Consider the following 20,049-nt stretch of genomic DNA (forward strand, 5'->3'; position numbering starts at 1 on the left):
GTTGTGTTGTTTTAATTCAGCATTGCACATACAAATGTGTCGGGGTCAGTGGCTGAATAAACTGAGCAGGTGTGTGTGTGGGGCAGTGTGGGCAAATGTGCCCTCTCACTTGGAGTAAAATTCTTCAATTCACTGTCACATCATACAACCTTTCAGTCACAGACATCATTTACATAACCTTAATGAATGAGTTGGGGGGGGCACCCCCGTGACCACCAGTGGTATAGTCGAACATGCCCAGTGACTCGGGCTAAGCAGTCCATGAATCGCTCTAAAAATAATCAAACCTTAAGTTGTGGGATGGGTGCTGTGTGTGTGAGAAAGCCGAGAACCAAATGAGCACTCGGCTCGACGTATATGCAGAGGCGTAAATAACGCTGGTATTGTGGACCTCACAAACAGGCTCATTTGGCTGAGGTCTTGCGTTTTATGTACTGTACCACAACAGGATGTGGGGAATCGAGGGGGTTTGAGATTGTGGCTGAGCTTGCTGCACCTTTAAAGCCTGGCATTTGTGAGACTCCTTTGTGTGAGATTTTAAATACATACATTTGGTCATAACTAGGAGTAAATTCTGCATAAACAGGGGTGCTAAACATGCTACATTCCAGTTGATGTGAGAAGTTTTCATTTGGTACGCCCCCCGTAACTCTGATTTGAAAAAGCCTTGAGTTCAGATCACAATGTCAATACAAAATGGCGATGTATGGCGCAAACGTTAACGAAAGCTGTAGTATTGTACTGTTAATACTGACTGTGTCTCATTACATCCACCCGAAACACAGTTCTGCCCAAGCCATCGGTGGACTTTTTGTGTCCATATTTGTCTTTTGCATATTTTGGTGGAATGCTGTCAACTTGGTTGTTAAGTTCAGTGCCAGACCTGTCATCCAAACTTCAGGTAAATGGAACAGAGCATTAGTGCGACATTTGGAAACGAATCCAATATCTCCTGAAGGCAAAGCTCTTGAGTAGGGGTGATGATTTTGAACTGCTAAGAGTGACGGTGCTCTCATGAACTTGGTCTGACAGAGCAGGCTTCTGATTACAAAGAACCAGCTACAGTGGTGTGAAAAACTATTTGCCCCCTTCCTGATTTCTTATTCTTTTGCATGTTTGTCACACAAAATGTTTCTGATCATCAAACACATTTAACTATTAGTCAAATATAACACAAGTAAACACAAAATGCAGTTTTTAAATGATGGTTTTATTATTTAGGAAAAAAAATCCAAACCGACATGGCCCTGTGTGAAAAAGTAATTGCCCCCTTGTTCAAAAATAACCTAACTGTGGTGTATCACACCTGAGTTCAATTTCCGTAGCCACCCCAGGCCTGATTACTGCCACACCTGTTTCAATCAAGAAATCACTTCAATAGGAGCTGCCTGACACAGAGAAGTAGACCAAAATCACCTCAAAAGCTAGACATCATGCCAAGATCCAAAGAAATTCAGGAACAAATGAGAACAGAAGTCATGGAGATCTATCAGTCTGGTAAAGGTTATAAAGACATTTCTAAAGCTTTGGGACTCCAGCGAACCACAGTGAGAGCCATTATCCAAAAATGGCAAGAACATGGAACAGTGGTGAACCTTCCCAGGAGTGGCCGGCCGACCAAAATTACCCCAAGAGCGCAGAGACAACTCATCCGAGAGGTCACAAAAGACCCCAGGACAACGTCTAAAGAACTGCAGGCCTCACTTGCCTCAATTAAGGTCAGTGTTCACGACTCCACCATAAGAAAGAGACTGGGCAAAACGGCCTGCATGGCAGATTTCCAAACGCAAACCACTGTTAAGCAAAAAGAACATTAGGGCTCGTCTCAATTTTGCTAAGAAACATCTCAATGATTGCCAAGACTTTTGGGAAAACACCTTGTGGACTGATGAGACAAAAGTTGAGCTATTTGGAAGGCAAATGCCCCGTTACATCTGGCGTAAAAGGAACACAGCATTTCAGAAAAAGAACATCATACCAACAGTAAAATATGGTGGTGGTAGTGTGGTGGTCTGGGGTCGTTTTGCTGGTTCAGGACCTGGAAGGCTTGCTGTGATAGATGGAACCATGAATTCTATGGTCTACCAAAAAATCCTGAAGGAGAATGTCCGGCCATCTGTTTGTCAACTCAAGCTGAAGTGATCTTGGGTGCTGCAATAGGACAATAAATATATATTTAAATAAAGCTGAATTACAACAATTCTGCAAAGATGAGTGGGCCAAAATTCCTCCAGAGCGCTGTAAAAGACTCATTGCAAGTTATTGCAAACGCTTGATTGCAGTTATTGCTGCTAAGGGTGGCCCAACCAGTTATTAGGTTCAGGGGGCAATTACTTTTTCACACAGGGCCATGTAGGTTTGGATTTTTTTTTCCCTAAATAATAAAACCATCATTTAAAACTGCATTTTGTGCTTACTTGTGTTATATTTGACTAATGGTTAAATGTGTTTGATGATCAGAAACATTTTGTGTGACAAACATGCAAAAGAATAAGAAATCAGGAAGGGGGCAAATAGTTTTTCACACCACTGTACAGTCAAAGACTCCTAAAAAGACCAACTTAAACATGCAAATGTGTGTGCAGAGAAAACACTGCATGTGTTAAAAATGAACATGTCACAATGGGGAAAAAAAAAACACCTTTTTTTCTGTAAAATCAGATCAAACATTGGCATTTCAAGACCTCACTGGACTTGTGGTAAAAGTGAAGGATGCGTTGTCACAGTTGCCGTGTGTGTGCTCTCTGTTCAGTGACGACGATGGTGTCAGAATAGCAATACAATAGTCAAAATGACAGAAAGGTAACGGAGCAAACAGAAGCACTTCTGAACTGCTTGGAGCCAAGTAGCTGCAGTGGTCTACGTGCGAGTCTGTCTCTACAAAATACAAATCAAGCTGCGGTTATTTTGTGCTGCTCTAAGCAACTGATAATTTGACCCTTTATTTTCTGTCTTTTTCTCAGTTTCTCTGTAATTATTGCCTAGATTTACAGTATCTGACACAGTAGTAGAAAGGGACACTGCAGCCCTGAACATGCAAGGTACAAACTGCAGCACTTTCACCTTTGGATTTCAACAACATTCAGTACAAGGTTTTTAAGCGAGTTATCCCCAGATATATTTTGCTGTTTTGAAATATCACATTCGCCCCCCACAAGACTATGTGCATACTGATCCAGCTCCATGATCAGCCAGTTCTACCACCGTACCTTGGAAATTCTGCCTTTGCCATTTTAAAGAGCTGCCTTGCCTCATATAGTTAAGGAGTTTTCACAGCTAGTTGGTTTGGTCTGATGAGATTTCCCCAAAAGTCTGATTTGTTTCTGACAGATTATGCCCATCGCACTCTGGTGTGGACCAAAACCCCTTGGAAAGGGTGGTCTCAGTACAGTACCCAAGTGAACCCTATGAATTATGAATGGGATCTGACGCAAGACTGATGTAACTACACAAAATACTATGCATCCTGGGTGAATTTGTGTTTGTGAATCGGTAGTCACGCCAAGTGTGTGCTGTTGGTAATTGGGGAATTTCATTCACAGCATAAATGCTTAAGGTTAACATGGAATATTAAAACAATGAGAAAAAAAAATAAAATGTGCAGATACAAATGTGACAATTTACATAAACCATGCACAATTACCAGTCGATCAGACCAATTCTAGCACCCGCTATGTGCCCTTCGCCCACGTGATCGATCTTGCAACAGTGGAACAAAGGTGCAAATTCACTTGTGGTCGGGTTGATGAACTCACGTAAAGAGCAGTGCGCCACAAGAGCAACGATCAGACCACCTAAAACCTCACACCAGCAGAGGGGTGTCCTCATAATGCGATTGCTCTTCAGGCACAGTAACTGACATTCTGCATATGGTAAATGTTAGTCAAACATTACAAAATAAAACATTATTGATAGTTAGAGGAGTTAAGGCACTAAGACAAGTGATTTCAGATAAATTAAATTGAGGTTACGTTCATATGGCGGCTGCTGGAGAGTAAATACGCAACATCATACAGTTAAAGTGAAACTTACCTGATAGACGGGACCTTGTCAGAAAATGGAGGCACATCAGTGGATGCCCTATGAAGAGCTCGACTTCTGTCGCATTCTCGACTATCTGTAACACCTCCTTTTAGGACCACGTATGGTAGGTAGCGCATACTTCTAGGTAATTTCCCAGTTATTCAATAATAGTTTTGGTAAAACCAAATAATTATGGAAAATGCAGTGTGCCAACAACTGTAGTTGACCCTTAATGGTTATAAAAAAAAAAAAAAGCTTCATGTCCATGACAAGTCCACAGGGGGTCATTGATATGTTTAGCTTGCATGAAAAGGTTTGCAGTGTGAAACAAAATTGAACTGGAAAACGAAAAGGTAACAAACGTCTCCCAATTCAGAACAAAGCAAACGAAACTGGAGTGTGAAAAACGCCCTTAGACTTCTTACTGGCCGCGTGTTTGAAGAACACACTGAACACCAAGAGTACAAAGTAGTAATTCAGGGCCCTTCAAAACTAGGCTTGTTAATTTGGAAACTTGCGTAAATATCACTGGTGAGCGTACTGAACGTTCTAATAGCGGGTGGCCGTCTCAATGTGAATTAACAGCAACTGCAACAGAAAGCTAGAAAAACCGGACTCCTTGTGGCAACGCGGTGAACAGCAAAACACCACAGTCCTGTATTCTTAAAAAAAAAACAAAACTGGTTCAACCAAACTGGGCACAAAGCATCAACAATTGTAAAAATTATTTTTATTTTAAATAGAAAACATCCACATTTTCTATAACTTTTATTACAAAATTCACAACATGGTGGTTCAACATGTAGTTCAATGAGTTGATTTTTGCGCTGAGATTTTTTTTTTTTTTCTTCAGTGGCCGTTGACAACGGGTGCAAAACAATGCCAAGTCTTTTTCAAAGCAATAAAACCAAAAAAAAAACAAAAAGCTTTACCTAAGAAATGCTGTAAGCGCAACAGACAACTACACACCTCTCCACTTCAGCCTACTGCTTTTTTTTCCTCCTTTTTTTTTTAAAAAATCATATGTGCACAGCTTTAGCAAATTAAAGCAAAAGTTCAGAAAAGCTTTTGCTACTGTTCCTCCGAAAAAAATATGTACCCTGCCAGGGCGCTGGTGGTGTCGCCCACAATGAATTTCCAATGCTGCACCTGCATGCCACCTTTCTCCTCTTCCAAAACTCAGCCAACTAATGACAGCACAGGAAACCGAGAAGAAGAACACAAGACACGTGTGTAACCTTTGAAGAGAGGTAATGCATTTAGACATGAAAACGAGGCGATGGTGGCAATGGAGCACCAGTAGCAAAAAAAAATAAAATAAAATAAAATAAAAAATAATTAAAATGTAAACAATGGCAGTAGTAACAACAGGTTCTTGTTGGTGGCTGAGTTTTGCCAGATGGTTGCTTTTCATTAGTGTCTGTGTGGAGCTCCCAGGGAGTGGACGACAAGAGTTTGCATAAAAAGATTGGCCACCTTCCCCAGCGTGGCCCGAATTTTGCAGACGCAGAGCATCAGACGTTAACTTGACCAGAGAACACCCCATCTGAATCACTGCTCATATCCATATTAAGAACAAGTCACCACAGAGAAAGCTGCCAGTTCAAGTTGAAAATAAAAGAATATATTTATATATATATTTATATATTTATATGTAAAAATGCATCAGCTAAGTGATGCACCAGCCAGACTGGGGGGAAAAAAAAGGGAGTCGGGGTAGGGTGGTAGTTAGACTGTGTGTTCATTTAAAAAAAAAAAAAAAAAAAATTCTGGTCCTTCCAAACGAGAAGCAGGGACAAGCCGACAGAAGTGCTAATACTTGTTAAACCAGATGGCAGAATTGCTGCAGTCAGCTGTCGGTGGGGCACTGCAGGTCTTTAGCAATACAGATTTTGTCATTTTCTCCAAGAATAAATAAAAAGCAAATCCAGCTGCAGTCCTAATGGTTTAGTGTGTTTATCTTAATACATGTGCAGCAGCACCAAGTCAGAAATGGAGAGAATTCAAATGAAAATGTTCAGCAGCCTCAGGCACAGCTTGTCACCTGCAGAATTGTTTAGCAGATTATGCTCGCTGCTGGCTGTTTAGATCACCATTAAAATTGTACCACCCAAGTCCAGGCCATAGATCCACGACCCGCAGCTATGCGTCCTTTAGAGTTTCTGCCTTCTGTTTTGCTTTGTAACTCCAGAGATGCCATTGTCAGTTTCAGAAAGTCTCTCACTGGTGCTGGTGTCGCCCGATTTCTCGATAATGGCTTCTTCAGTTAAAGCAATGTTAACTTTCATTACTGGCTCATCCTTGTCCAGCTTTTGTTGCATTTCATGAAGTTTGCCCATTGCCTTATCAATGGTGTGAATGCTGACCAGATTGAAGTCATGCATGCTAACCAGATGAAGGAGGAAATTTCGACACAGATTTTTTTCAATTATCTGTTGTCCACATTTCTCTACAAAAAGCATGCACGCTTGATTCATCTGATTGTCAGCAATGAACCTGTAGAGAAAAAGCATAAACACTATTAGAACGATAGAGCATGGAAGGCCAACAAAGACAACTGTCTTCAAATTTCTTTGTTCTCTTGGCTGCGTTCGGGCAACTCCCCATCGCTCATTACCAATTTACTTCAGACAAGGGCTCTCTCCAACAAATGTATTAAATCTCTGCGCTTACCCATACTTCATCACATGAAGGTTCCAGAGCTTCATTACTTCTTTCTCTCCTTCGTTCACATCGGTGAACTCTTCTATTTGCTAAAATGGAAATGCAGCGTGTTGAGAGAGAGAGGGAGGTTGGGAGCAGGCACCACAGGATCCCAAGCAGCCTATTGGGATTGTTTAAATTAATCTTAGTCTAGTCTGCATGCTCGAAACAAAATGTGATGCGGTAGGTTCAAGATATGGTCTGCTTTGCCATGTCAACATCTGCATCAATAAAGCAGCAAGGTTTCTGCCTTTTATTGCAGAAAAGCTATACCCTTGGCCCAGTGAACTGCACGGCACAGGTGGGCAAAAAGACTGTCTATGTTTTATAAGAAAGATGTCAAACTCTCATCTCATATCCACAAATATACATGGATACATACACATAGGACTTGAGCTGTAAAGCTCACTAAAGTGTTACTCTAACCCACCCACACTACTTACTGTAATAGTTTTTTCCCTTAGCCATTCTGGATCTTTCTCATCTTCACTGTCCACCTCCATTTCCTGTGGACGGAGGGGTAAACAGGTGTCACTATGAAAATAAAGTCGGTTGTGACCACTGATGTATGTGCGCTGCTGCTCCACTTCTCCATCTTCAGACTCCAGGAACTCGGAAAGGCTGGGCTTTGTGCGTTTTGGTCTGGAAGCAAAGGCAGACAAGTTGGATTTTTTTTCTTCTGGCATGATGTAGTAAAACCTTCAAAAAGGTATAAAAGCCATCCACATTAGGTACTCATCAGGGCTACGCTCTGTGCACACACACTCTAAGGATTTCAATTTAAGTGTACCACTAAAATTTCACATCTCAGGCTGGAGCATCTCCGATTCTCAGATGCAGTTAACACACAAGCCTTTTTAAGTTTTGTGCAACTCTGACTGCACCACCATGCTGCTTCTTACCTGCAAACAAGAATATGTGTCACTGGTGTCCTCTTTACAGGCCCATTACGGCTAAAAGCAAAGCCTGGCTGACTATGGATATCTTGGGGGTTTCCCACATATGAGCCATCATAGCATTCGTTGATGGAAACGTCTATCCTAGCACCTTTTGGGTGAGGCTATGAGGAGAACAAGAGAAAAAGCATGGCATTCATTCAGTACTGTGTCCTTATATTAGGTGCAGAGAGAACGGATAGTCCAATGTTTTAAAATGTGATTTTCCTTCCTTAAACTACACACAGCACCATTAGATGTGGCTGAAAACATTGGTATCCTTGCATTTTATTCTAATAATACATTCTTCTTCTTCCCGAAAAGTACCGACTTTTAAAAATCTTTTGTCATCCATACATGCATTTTTTTTTAGTTTGCAGTGGAACAAAACAAAAGGAAGTTAAAAGAACTAAACTGTTGTTTATTTCATAAAGACATTCCAAAACGGCCTGGCTGAAATTCTAGAATCCTTTAAAATTAAATAAGATCTAGTTTTATTGTAGTGACATTTCATGTAGACAATTTACAATCATTAATTCAGCCAGTTTAAATGGAGGGAAGTACTCACGCAGCTGTTTTTTGTTACCATGTGTATCACGCTAAATATGAAAAAGAGAAAGAAAAGCAGAGAGGTGTCTGAGGAAATAAGAAGAGACGGTAGTTGCCAAGCATGATCAACTTAAAGGGTGAAATACCATCTCCAAAGAGCTTGATGTTTCTGTGACCTCTGCTGCCAATATCATCAAGACAGTTATGGCTCAGGAGACTACAGCCACTTGACGTGGATGCAAGATGAAAATGAACACTAGGTTTAACAGAAAGATTGTTCAAATAGTGGAAAAATAAATACACAAGAATTTCAGAACAGATCCAAGCTGACCTTCAAACTCAAAGACGCAACGGCCCGAAGTCGTACTGTCTGTTGCTCTCTGAAAGAAAATGGGCTCCTTGGTTGAAGACCCAGGAATACCCCATCTTTCAACTGGAGTTTGCAAAAGTGTATATTGACATTTAGGGAGAAAGTCATTTGGACAGACAAAATCTGAAGGTGACATGTGATGCCATTCAATAAATAAATGCAACTTACCACATAATTGAAGATAAATCTACTGTGGCAAAGTTTGAGGTGCTTGAGTAGGCTGTACAGTTTACGGCAATTCAGTGTACACCACGGACAGTGCAGGTCATCACGAGCCTCAGTCTGCTGCCGTGTATTATTGTTGTATAAAAACTAAAGAGAACAATAGCACTTGCCATTAGTGTTGAAACAAAAGCAGCAAAAATACCACACCAAAAAACCGCACATCGAAAGATAAGTTACTATTAAGTCGTATTTAAGTGATTAAAAAAAAAATAAATAAAATGCTCCAGTATCTGGTAAAATTGAATATATAGCCATGTTTTCTGATTTACAATAATAAACATCTGAGAAAGTATTTAATGGGATTTAATTATTTTTCCAAAGCACTAAAATCTGGATCTTCACTGGAAACTGTACTTAAATTAGACATTATGTGCTTTTCACAATCTGTGTGCACACAAATGTGAACAAATCATGGTTTATAAAATTATAATCCTCAAATTACTCCAACTAAAAACACATTCAACCATCCCAACACAGTATTCTGTTATTACCTGATAAAATATTCTCAACTTCTGCCTTGGCTCACATTGAATTTGCTCTCGTCTAGTCTGCACATCTGCAGTAACCGAATCTTTCAAAGCTTTAAAAACACACACACAAAAAAAAAAGAAAAAAAAGAAAATTGGCATTAAGTAATAAAACATGTACAAGGAGACGCTGTACAGGCAGTAGGGCATGTCCTCAAAATAAATGCTTTGACACACATTTATGCCGCAACGGATTATTCACATATCTTAGCCTGCAACATTCTACTTGACAGCACTTGTTAAACTCTGCCGTCAACCCCAAATAGTTGTACCTATTGTCTGTGTGGTCTTCTGAGAGTTCAACTTGTTTTCATGAGTGATGGTGTCTGCATTTCGTGTTGCAAGAGGCTTAGCAACAGGTGCTGTAGATTTATCATTGACATCTCCGGTCCACCGAAGGGTGAACTGAAGTGTTGGGCCCTGAGAAAATGTTTCAAATGGAGGCAGCCTCTGAAATAAAAGGAAAAAAATCTTTAAGGTACAGCAGCAATTTCAGTAACAGAATTTACAACTTTCCCATACAGTTGGAACCAATTAAGAATGCTTTACTTTTCAGAGTCGGTTCTATTCTGTATTACTCATGAGAAATACTTTCCTATCATATTTTAATTAAGTGGAAAGGCACACAGAAATATTTATATTTTTTAAACCGGGCAGAAGCTTTTAAATTGCATGATTGGTCATTCCCTGGACAACACTTCTTACTAGGCTTAAAAAAAACAAACATCAAGTTTAATAACTGACCAGCACAATATTAACAATTTCATAAAAGATCTACAAATCCAATACTGTTACAGTGTAAATGGGCAATATGGGATATAACACAATAGAGCATAAAACAAGTTAAATGAAAAAATGTGTAGCGGATCAAGAAACTCTCACTACTTTTGTGTGTAATATTAATCATTTTGATAAGGAAACTTTTTAGGCAAAAGAGCAGCCATTTAAAACCCAGCCAGTAAAATGTCAGTCTGTGACATTAACTTGAATAAGGCCTTAAAAAAGACCAAGAAAGAATTTAAAATACAATAAGTTCCACAAAGCTTACACAGCGCTCGACAAGCTTTACTAAAAAAGGAAAATGGAGAAGAAAGGAGACCACAGTCAGAAGATGGTGTAAAAAGTATCTACAGATATTCTATCCTCTGTGTTTAACTTGGGTGAAGACTCTGGTGGAACTGTTGCAATCGATTGCTTTTCATTGCAAGAAGTATATTAAAATGTACAGTAGTCAACTGCTAAGTAATAAAAGCATTGCAAGATATAGCATCTGACCTCGGTGGACAGGGGTGGACAATGGCAAAAAAAATTAAATGAAGTTTTCAATGAGGCAGAGATGCAAGATTCAAAATTCAAGCTCTTGCCATCGTTTAATTCCGAAGAAATTCACAGTATAGAATACTTTTATCTGGTTTAAGGTTTAATGGTAAGAGGACAAACTCAAGTTTCCAGAAAATCAATTAGGAAGTAATTGTTTGATTAGTTGACTATGCCTTCTTTCTCCAAAGACGTTACTAAGAACCATCATCACCAAACTGACCCAGCTATTTTCCTTGCAATTAATCCAATGGCACTACAGTCACATGTAATGTTTGCTACTTTTCTTCAGTAATGTACTGATGAATATTTGTTATACACAGAGGAGAAATGATACAAAACCTAAATATGCCACCAGGAGAAGAAACACACAAGGACTATTTGCTGCTACAGCACAGAATATGTGGACACTATGGAAATGAATGCACAGAAAGGTGGATAATGGCCACAGACTACAAGACACAATCTGATCTGAACATTTATAAATGGTGAAGAAACATCCTCCATACATATTCTAAACTACTATTCACCTTTCCATCAAGGATCGTCTCCCACGTTGCCCTCTTTTTACTAACAGGACAGTCTTCCATTTCCTGCATTGATACTTCATATTCTCCATCTAACAGTTGTAATCTCCTGTGGTGGGAGGGAAAAAAAAAATGTAAGTAGAAAAGAGCAAGCAATGAGACTCGGCCTCATGTGCAACATTCATCTGGTTTTCCTGCACAATAGCAATTTTATCACTCAGTTTTAAAAAGGAAGCAAGAACTGGTGGCCATTCACATTTGCCAGCTATAAAAGGCAATGCTGTATTTGTAATGATTGTGTGTCTTTTGTACACAATGTTCAGTAACGGTCTCACATTAAAATATTGCACCGCCAGTTAAATCCACCTTTAAAAGTGTAGCTTGAACACATTTATGGAAATAAGATTTAGACAATTATGAATGTCAAACTCCTCAATAACAACAACTACTGTGTGGTGGATCCTTTATTTTTGTTAAAGCCTTTTCACCCTAAATGGCTGTATGGGATATAAAGGTTTTATCCCACGTCCAGTATCTGAATTACACTCTGGAAGAACCATGTGATTACAGCCAGAACATTCACCTCTAAATGTCAATCAATTGCTATGTAAATTGAAACAGATCTATTTTTTTGATACATACATACATCATTATTGAAAGAATAAAATCTATATTTGTCTGTCATTTGTATGTTTATTGTAAGAGTCATCTTTACTTTATCTGAATGCAAGAGTGAGTCTTGGCTAATAACATGCTAAAAATTAAACACATCACAGCAGCCAATTTCTTCGCTCATCAATGGTCATCCATATGACTAATTTCTGCATTACACACAATTTTAAGCTGCATTTAGCAATGCACACTTCTACCTAATCTAGCTACCACTGCTGGTGGGTCATGTCCCTCACTGGCTGGAATGCTGGCAAAGACTGCCCAAACCTTCAAGTTCAATAAATCTTCAAAATGTTTTAACTACAAATAACAAAAAAGATTCAAGATTTTAATTCTGCATTGCATTCCTCAATCCCCAACAGCTTCCACTGCAAAGAATTAAGTATTGCGACAGTGAAGTCAAAATTTCAATTTCTGCTTTATACATCAGCAGTCTAGTGTTAACATGAATAAAGAACGAGGCAACTCCTACATGTCGTGTTTTTTTTTTGTTTTGCTTTTAAGCAGAGAAAAGTAAAATTTGGGTGATAGATGGTGTCAAATATGAGTCATACAACACAGATGTGGCTCAAATGTGTTGTCCAATATTTTGATGAAGCAGAATTCAGAGTGGAACAGCAGGCGTGTGGGGGTGGGAGAAGGTTTAGCCAGCCTGAGCGCCCGTTTCTTTTGCTCCAAGTGCCACATCTGAGTCTCACTTTTGAAGGGAAGACCCTACTTTAAGGCACAGCTTTTAACAATTCAATTTTTGTCATAGTATTGGGGTGAAATCCCTACAACAATTATTGGAGGAATTTCAGCATAGAGAAGTGATAATTATACCATGAGCATATACTAATTTAATTCCCTCTGTATTTTTTCTATACAATGAATCAAAAAAAAAACCCTGCTTAAAAGCAATGCTAAAATAAAAATTCAAATATATCAGACACAAATAGGTGAATATGAAGATCATTCAGGATATTTTAATTTATATAAACTCTTTAAATTTTACTTTAATGCTAGAACATTTTTTAAAAATCAGGTTTGTCAGAAAATCAGTTTGTAAGCTTTGTGACATCTGCTGCTGTAAGCTTTATGTTTGCATCAGTATATGAAGTACATATTAGTTGAATAATTAACACATGCATTTACAAGACAAAACAAATTTCAAATTTAAAATATCAAACTACTAACTTTAATATTCTAAATCTTTTTTTGTTCCAACTTTAAGGCTACCTCTGTGAAATTAATCTTGAATTACTAAGTTTGACCTCTCACTTCAGAATTCCAGCAGGTCACCCTTTATTGAGTTAAGGATTCATTACTGCTTATCCTTGTGATGATGCGGGTTCTACCCCATGGTCCCATCTGGGAGCCCTTGAACACTACACTGTCGGTAATGTCACCGTTGAGCTAGGCACAACAATGAAGCAAAGGGATGGTGCAAAAAGTGCAAAGTGCTTTTATTAAAAACTAAATCAAATGCCGTATCCAAATAAATAGTGCAGTGTCTCAATCTTTAAATAAATAACCCAATAAAAACAGGTGAACTGTGGAAGTTAACACAATAGATCCTTTAAAAATGAGGTTAAAATAATGGCTGGAAGCCGTCCTTTTAAAAACAAAGCCAGGTGCCTTCTTTCTACTGGTGACTCCCCTGCTTCTCCCATCCAGGCTATGCACCAGAGGAGTCACTCTACCTGCAGCTGACCTTCTCTCTGCTGCCTTCTTCTGGCCTGTTCACCTCACCATGAAATGGGCTCCCCAGCGACCAGGGCGCTTGCACTCGGGGGTTCATTTCCCAAGTCCTGACTCCCATTGCCTTTGCGGCCTTATGTGACGAGCCATCCTCCTTCCGGTCACTCCCGCTCCTCACTAATGCTCAGCGGGAGTAACCACTACCAACTGCTCCAGGGGTGCCGGCCAAACACCCAGACTCACTGCTCATTTGCATGTGTTCTCTACAATGAGCAGCTTCGCTCGTTCACGCACCGGCTTTCTCCTCCCTGTCTTCTCTCCTTCTTAACCTCCGCCCGTCTTTTCTTTCTCCCTCCCCCTAGCCGCCTCGCGCTTCTATTTATCATCACTGGGATGTGGATCAGGTGTGGCAATTAGAAGCTCCCAACATCAATTACTGATGCGGACGACTCCTCACCTGTGCACTTAAGCGTGGACTGCCTACATCACGAATTCACCTGGGAACCTGCTCCGGCCACAATACCACACCCCCTTCTCCAATTTATTTAAAAAGTGGCCTTTTTGACTTGCTGTGGACCCGCTTCACCACAAGCATGTAAACTAAACCAGAATTACCTACTAAACAGGACTGTCCATACCTACACTAAATACTTACAACTGGAGATGGCATCTCATTCTCTCCTGATCTATTAAAATGTGTTGCATGTGCTTTATAGGTTTGTCACATTTAATGTGTTACTTTTGCTGCAAAACCCCAACAAAAACAGGTCAGCGTCATATTAAAATTATTTATAAGCCGAGGCATAACGAGTGACTGTCCAATTTGGATATTTTGAAACACTATACTGTAAAGGAATGAATATAAGCAGCAACTCATTTTTCCACTTTGAGGCTAGCCACAGGTACAGATAAGAAAAATATATGGATGATTGGAATGACAAGCATAGCCATGTTCATTACATTAAGAAACTGAGGCCAAAGATTACTTTCATTTAAGGGGTCTAAATATAGCGCTTCATTAGAAGAAGGAAAAAAAAACACCACAGAAATTTGCCATCTGTAATTGACTCATTTAAATACACAACCCGAGTTAAGATTGAAACTTATCCCTAACTGTTCACATTAAAATCTCAAAAGAAAATACAAATTATATCTATTTCTAAACCAATTTCAGACAGATTTTAATTTTAGAGTAGTAGGCGCGAGAGAGAGATCATCAAGAATTAAACTTTAATTTAAACCAGGCAGGACATATAAATAGCCACAAAACCTGGAAGCGCTTATTGAAATTCAAACTCTATATAAATCAAGGCTTAAAACCTAGAATAAATTAAACTTCATTATGAATTCTCCTGTGCCTTGCATGTATCTTTAACCTCAAATAGGATACCTATACCTGTCAAGCTCTCTGCATATGTCCAATTTTATAGATTACACATAATTTTAACGAAACTGAAAATGCATTCGAGAAGGAAGACCCGAGGCCACAGAAAACTTGAACAGCCACTAGCTGATGATCCCAGCTCTATAGTAAGTGTTATTCCTGTACTTTTTCCCCATTGAGCAAAGCAGCATATCCAATCTGCAGTTTACAAAATCCATTTTGAATATATGACATACTTTCACCTTCTTTTGTCAAGCACATTTTTGGAATACAAACTTGATAAACATTTTAACTTCTGCCAGCACTCATATACAAGCAGTCATACAGTCAAAGTAAAAAGTATGTGAACCCTTTGGAATTATCTGGTTTACTGCATGAATTGGTCATAAAAAGTGATATGATCTTCATCTAAGTCACAGGTAGTGATATACACAATGAGCTTAAGCCAATGACACACAAACAATTCTACTCTTTCATGTCTATTTTACAAAAGCATTCAACGTTCACAGTGGTAGTGGAAAAAGTAAGTGAACCTTGGGATTTAATTACTGGTTGATCCTCCATTGGCAGCAATGACCTCAACCAGGTGCCTCCTGTAACTGCAGATCAGACCTGCACATCGTGCGGGGAGAAGTTTAGCCCATTCTTCCCTGCAGAACTGCCTTAACTCGTCCATATTCTTTGGTTGTCTTCTGTGTATGGCTCTCTTCATGTCATTCCACAGCATCTCAGTAGGATTGAGATCTGGGCTCTAACTAGGCTACTCCAAAAGGCTTAGTTTGTTCTTCTGAAGCCATTGTGCTGTGGATTTGCTGTGATATTTGGGGTCCTTGTCCTGTTGCATCACCCAGCCTCTTCTGAGCTTAAGTTGACGGACAGACACCCTCATTATCCTGGAGAATTTGTTGATAAACTTGTGAATTCATTTTCCCCTCAGTGATGGCAAGCTGTCCAGGCCCTGATGCAGCAACACAGGCCCAAATCATGACTTTCCCTCCACCATACTTTACTGTAGGGATGATGTTTTGATGTTGATCTGCAGTGCCCTTTTTATGCCAAATAAAGTTCTGCTTGTTCCTCCCAAATTGTTCAATTTTGGTTTCATCACTCCACAAAACATTTTCCCAGTACTGGTGTGGAGTGTCCAAGTGCTCTTTCGCAAACTTCAAGCGAAATGTTCTTTTTTGATAGCAGTGGCTTCCTCTTGGTGTCCTGTCAAGGACTCCTTCCTTGTTCAATGTTTTGTGTATAGTTGATTCATGAAGAGAGATGTTAGCCAGTTCTAATGACTTCTTCAAGTCCTTTGCTGTCACACTAGGGTTCTTCTTTACCTCATTGCTGACCTTGCAGGGCGCCCACTTCTAGGCAGAGTAGCCACAATACCAAATTGTCTCTATTTATAGACAACTTGCCTAACAGTAGACTACAGTAGAATACCTAAAATCTTTGAGATGACGGTCACCTTTTCCAGATGAACAATTCTCAATTGTAGCTCTTCAGACAGCTCTTTTGTGTGAGGCATGATTCCCATCTGGATATGCTTCTTGTCAAAAGCTCAAACTCAAACTTTATAGTGTTTGTTATCAAAGTGATTCTAGGCCACACCTCTGAACTCGTTTCATTAAATGGACTCCAGGTGTGCGAAATTCGGACTGCAATGAGCTTTTTAAAAAGTCATTAGCTTAGGGTTCACTTTTTCCAACCTTCAGAGAATTTGACCATATTGAATGAATCATTCAAACTGTGAAACTGAAAATCTGTGTATCTTTAGTTATAGGTGTTTGTTCATTATTGTGACTAACATGAAGATACGACCATGTCTTATGTTGGAATTAGACAGAGATAATTTGTAGGGGTTCAAATACTTTTTACTTTGACTGTATAATCTATGAACGCAGAAATGGACACAAGCTAAAGTAGAGAAAGACAAACCCGAACTATTTAGAAAAAAAATAAATACCTTTAAAAAAATTACAGAAATCAGGTGCAACCATATTTTGCAATTAGTACCTGAAAGACCGTTTTAATAAGTGTGCAAGGTTCTGTGTACATACCGATTTTTATCAAAAACAGTCATTTGTGCAACAAACGTTTTTTCGCCATCTTCACAATGGGACGAATTTCTCTTTTTTCTCAATGGAAGCTCTTCGTTTAGATCTAAAAAAACATTAAAATGATCAGTTACAAGAGAGCTGGCAACGATTTTTTTTCTTTTGAACCACTGGAACAAGATAAGGGTAGTTTTCAGTTTCAAAACTGAAAAAAAAAAAAACACCTTAAATATCCTGGTAAAAAAAAAAAATGGAAGGAATGTGTACTAATATCATAGCACAATTTAATAATTTGTTTCTAGGATTCTCTTAACCAAGAATATTATTCTATACCGATCGAAAAGCCAGAGACAAATGGGTCTGCAATGCTGTACTTCACATTGAATTATATAGCTATGCTGACCCATAAGTAAATATGACAAGTATATACACCAATTGTACAAATGAATCCAGAGTATCAAAAATTCTTACCAATATTTTCATTGGTTTCTCCATTAGACAGTCCATTAACTTCCCGCCTCCCTGGCCGTGTTACTCGAAACAACAAGGAGTAGGATTTAACCATGTGGCTATTGCTAGGCTCAAATTCATTGCTAGATACCGCAAGAGAGGGGAAAGTGCCTGGCTTAGTCTGGTTGCTGTCAGGGTTTAAAGGCACCTGCTTTTTACCTGTAGGCACTTGCTTGACAGGGCAACTTACATCCTGCAAAAACATAAAACATGAAGGTAAGCTGAATAAATTAACTTGAACTGCTGCAACAGCATCAGTGATTAGTTGTTGACTCAAAACTAGTTACAGCTACTAGTCTGCAGAAGCAGCAAATTAGTAGGCAAGAGAGTGAGGTAGAGCTAAAGAACCACATCACCTAGCCATCAGTGGTGACTGTGCTTACAATTATGTATTTCTTCCCACAAAAAGAATGTGAAAAAGTTGCTTAATAGTCCAATAATGATGTAAAATAAACCAATTAAAAATTTTGATCAGGTACAATTAGGTTGAAATTACAATTGCTTAAATTAAAATTGATATTACCACAAAAATACACCAACTGCTTGAAAGCATATATTAAAAAAAAACTATTCTCACCTTTCGCTTTTTGTGACAAACTTTTACTAGTAGCACCTCTAAGGAAACAGAGTTCTGTTCATTTTCAGAGTTGTGGGATGGCTTTTCTGTAAAAATCAAGAAAAAAAATCTACAGTAATATCTAAATATTATGTGAAGCTAAGAAGAAATTAAGCTCCGCAAACAATAGAATGAAGGCCCAATAACTAAAGAAAAAAAAAATAAAAACAATATCAATTTTCAATCTGTATAAAAGTTAAAAAATGTAACTGAAAAGAGCTATTCATTATTTCTATCATGCATCATTGAGATTAATCAGTGCCATTAAAAACCTTCTCTGCTTTGGGGACAAATACTGAAAATGCACAGAACATCTAGTTTTTTGTAAAGAATATTCAATATAGTCCCTTCATAAAAGTAATACTTAAGTATAAATAATACATGAAGAACCACAAAAAAGCACCAAAATTTGCACACAGTGCAGCAAAGACCACAACTGTGGTAAAGTAAATAACTGCAGAATATTGGTAGACATGCCTAGAATTGCATAATATAAATGAATAAGTTAGGAAAAAAGAAGAAAAGTAATATGCTAGTGTTTGGAAGTTACAGTATGTTTTTATTGTCAAACCACCTAGATGCTCCCTAGAAAATATTCCACAAAACTCATTTCATATAGTTGTATTATGGAAAATTAAATATTCAGTGCTCAGATAAAACGAAAACAAATCTTTTGGCCAAAATTCAAAAGAGACAAGCATGGCTCAAATGTACTACATCTGAAGTTTTTTTTTCTTGGTAGCATTAACTCTGCTTTTCATCTGCAGGGACAGGGAATCTGGTTTAAACAGAAAGAAAAGTGAATGATGGGAAATAAAAGGAAACACTGCAAGTGAACTAGAAATAAAGCTTGGGTATAAGTAACCCTGGTGGAGCACAAGGAGAATATCCTACAAGGACCCCAACCTTTCCTTGATCTCAAACCAAAAAAAATAATTGTACTACTCATGCATCATCTGGCTAACCTGAACAACCTGGATCAAGTCTCCCTGGTTCAATATTCCAAAATCACTCCCAAACAGTAAAAAAATCTGGGTACATGTCCAAAAGCCTTAAAAGCAGTTATTCCTGGCTATACAAAATATTAAAGCATTAAGACTGAAAGAGTACAGAATTTCAGTTGTCTGAAAATAAATAAATATTGCATAACAATTACAGTGTAGTGATGCAGTTCAATACAATTAAGAACTATTCTAGTGACTGAATACTTTTAAAAGGTTTATTTTAGTTTGAATATGTACTTAATGCTTTTTAGCAATTTGCCACTTGTGATAACGAGGCACCATCAACAACTCATCATTACTGCTGCAGCTAGAACACATGTGTTAAGGATGGTAAAATGTGCCACTAATGTATTACAAGTTTCTAGTCTCAAAATGCACATGATCACACAGTCACTTCAAGATAGTAGGCCCAGATTTTAAAACAGAGTTAACATCAGGCTACAATTTCTAAGCATCGTTTTGAAGTAAAACATACATTTTGGATGCATGCATGCATGCACAAACATACCATTTTTATGGAAGAAACCTGTAAACGTCAGTTGAAGATGGGAAGCCAAGCTGCAGAAAGGGTAAGAAAAAGCAATTATTCAAAACAATAGGATTAATAACTACCAGTTTGCATTCATGAAAGACACTTAGCAGGAAGACTTCCAAAAACCCCCTGGCTCTAATTTAAACTTTATAATAGGATGATGGGAGAAGACTTTGCTTCCAGTGCACTAGATCTGCCTACCTGTGAGATTCTTGTTCTCCTTTCATTTTCTCTACTTTACACAGAATATCATCCACTTTAAACAATTTTCTGTAAATAGAAACAAAAATACATTAGGGCATATTTTTTAACATTTGCCCCACCTTTTAACTTTTTTTTTTTTTGTTGAGGACAATACAAACATTTTCCAAACAGCATAGCTAATAAACTAATAACCAATCAAAATTTAAAATTAAATGATTTC

General features: G+C 38.4%; 1 protein-coding gene across 2 annotated transcripts in view; it reads right to left on the reverse strand.

Annotated features, from left to right (window-relative positions):
* Window positions 1–4,733: 4,733 nt before the first annotated feature.
* The window catches only part of LOC120517995 (polycomb protein SUZ12-like), a 48,111-nt gene continuing 32,795 nt past the window's right edge, over window positions 4,734–20,049 (reverse strand). The window contains exons 4-16 of one of the 2 annotated variants that reach the window (XM_039740540.1): window positions 19,827–19,895; window positions 19,602–19,651; window positions 18,051–18,136; window positions 17,435–17,666; window positions 16,967–17,069; window positions 11,180–11,285; window positions 9,605–9,782; window positions 9,297–9,385; window positions 8,749–8,892; window positions 7,629–7,786; window positions 7,170–7,425; window positions 6,697–6,776; window positions 4,734–6,519 (exon numbers count right to left, since the gene is read on the reverse strand). In XM_039740540.1, the coding sequence (XP_039596474.1) occupies window positions 6,177–6,519; window positions 6,697–6,776; window positions 7,170–7,425; window positions 7,629–7,786; window positions 8,749–8,892; window positions 9,297–9,385; window positions 9,605–9,782; window positions 11,180–11,285; window positions 16,967–17,069; window positions 17,435–17,666; window positions 18,051–18,136; window positions 19,602–19,651; window positions 19,827–19,895 (1,894 nt within the window). In that variant the 3' untranslated portion in view covers window positions 4,734–6,176. The remainder of the gene's footprint in view (window positions 6,520–6,696; window positions 6,777–7,169; window positions 7,426–7,628; window positions 7,787–8,748; window positions 8,893–9,296; window positions 9,386–9,604; window positions 9,783–11,179; window positions 11,286–16,966; window positions 17,070–17,434; window positions 17,667–18,050; window positions 18,137–19,601; window positions 19,652–19,826; window positions 19,896–20,049) is intronic. The other variant, XM_039740541.1, reaches the window with a different exon arrangement.

Source organism: Polypterus senegalus, chromosome 17, assembly GCF_016835505.1.
Source record: "Polypterus senegalus isolate Bchr_013 chromosome 17, ASM1683550v1, whole genome shotgun sequence".
Classification (NCBI taxonomy): domain Eukaryota; kingdom Metazoa; phylum Chordata; class Cladistia; order Polypteriformes; family Polypteridae; genus Polypterus; species Polypterus senegalus.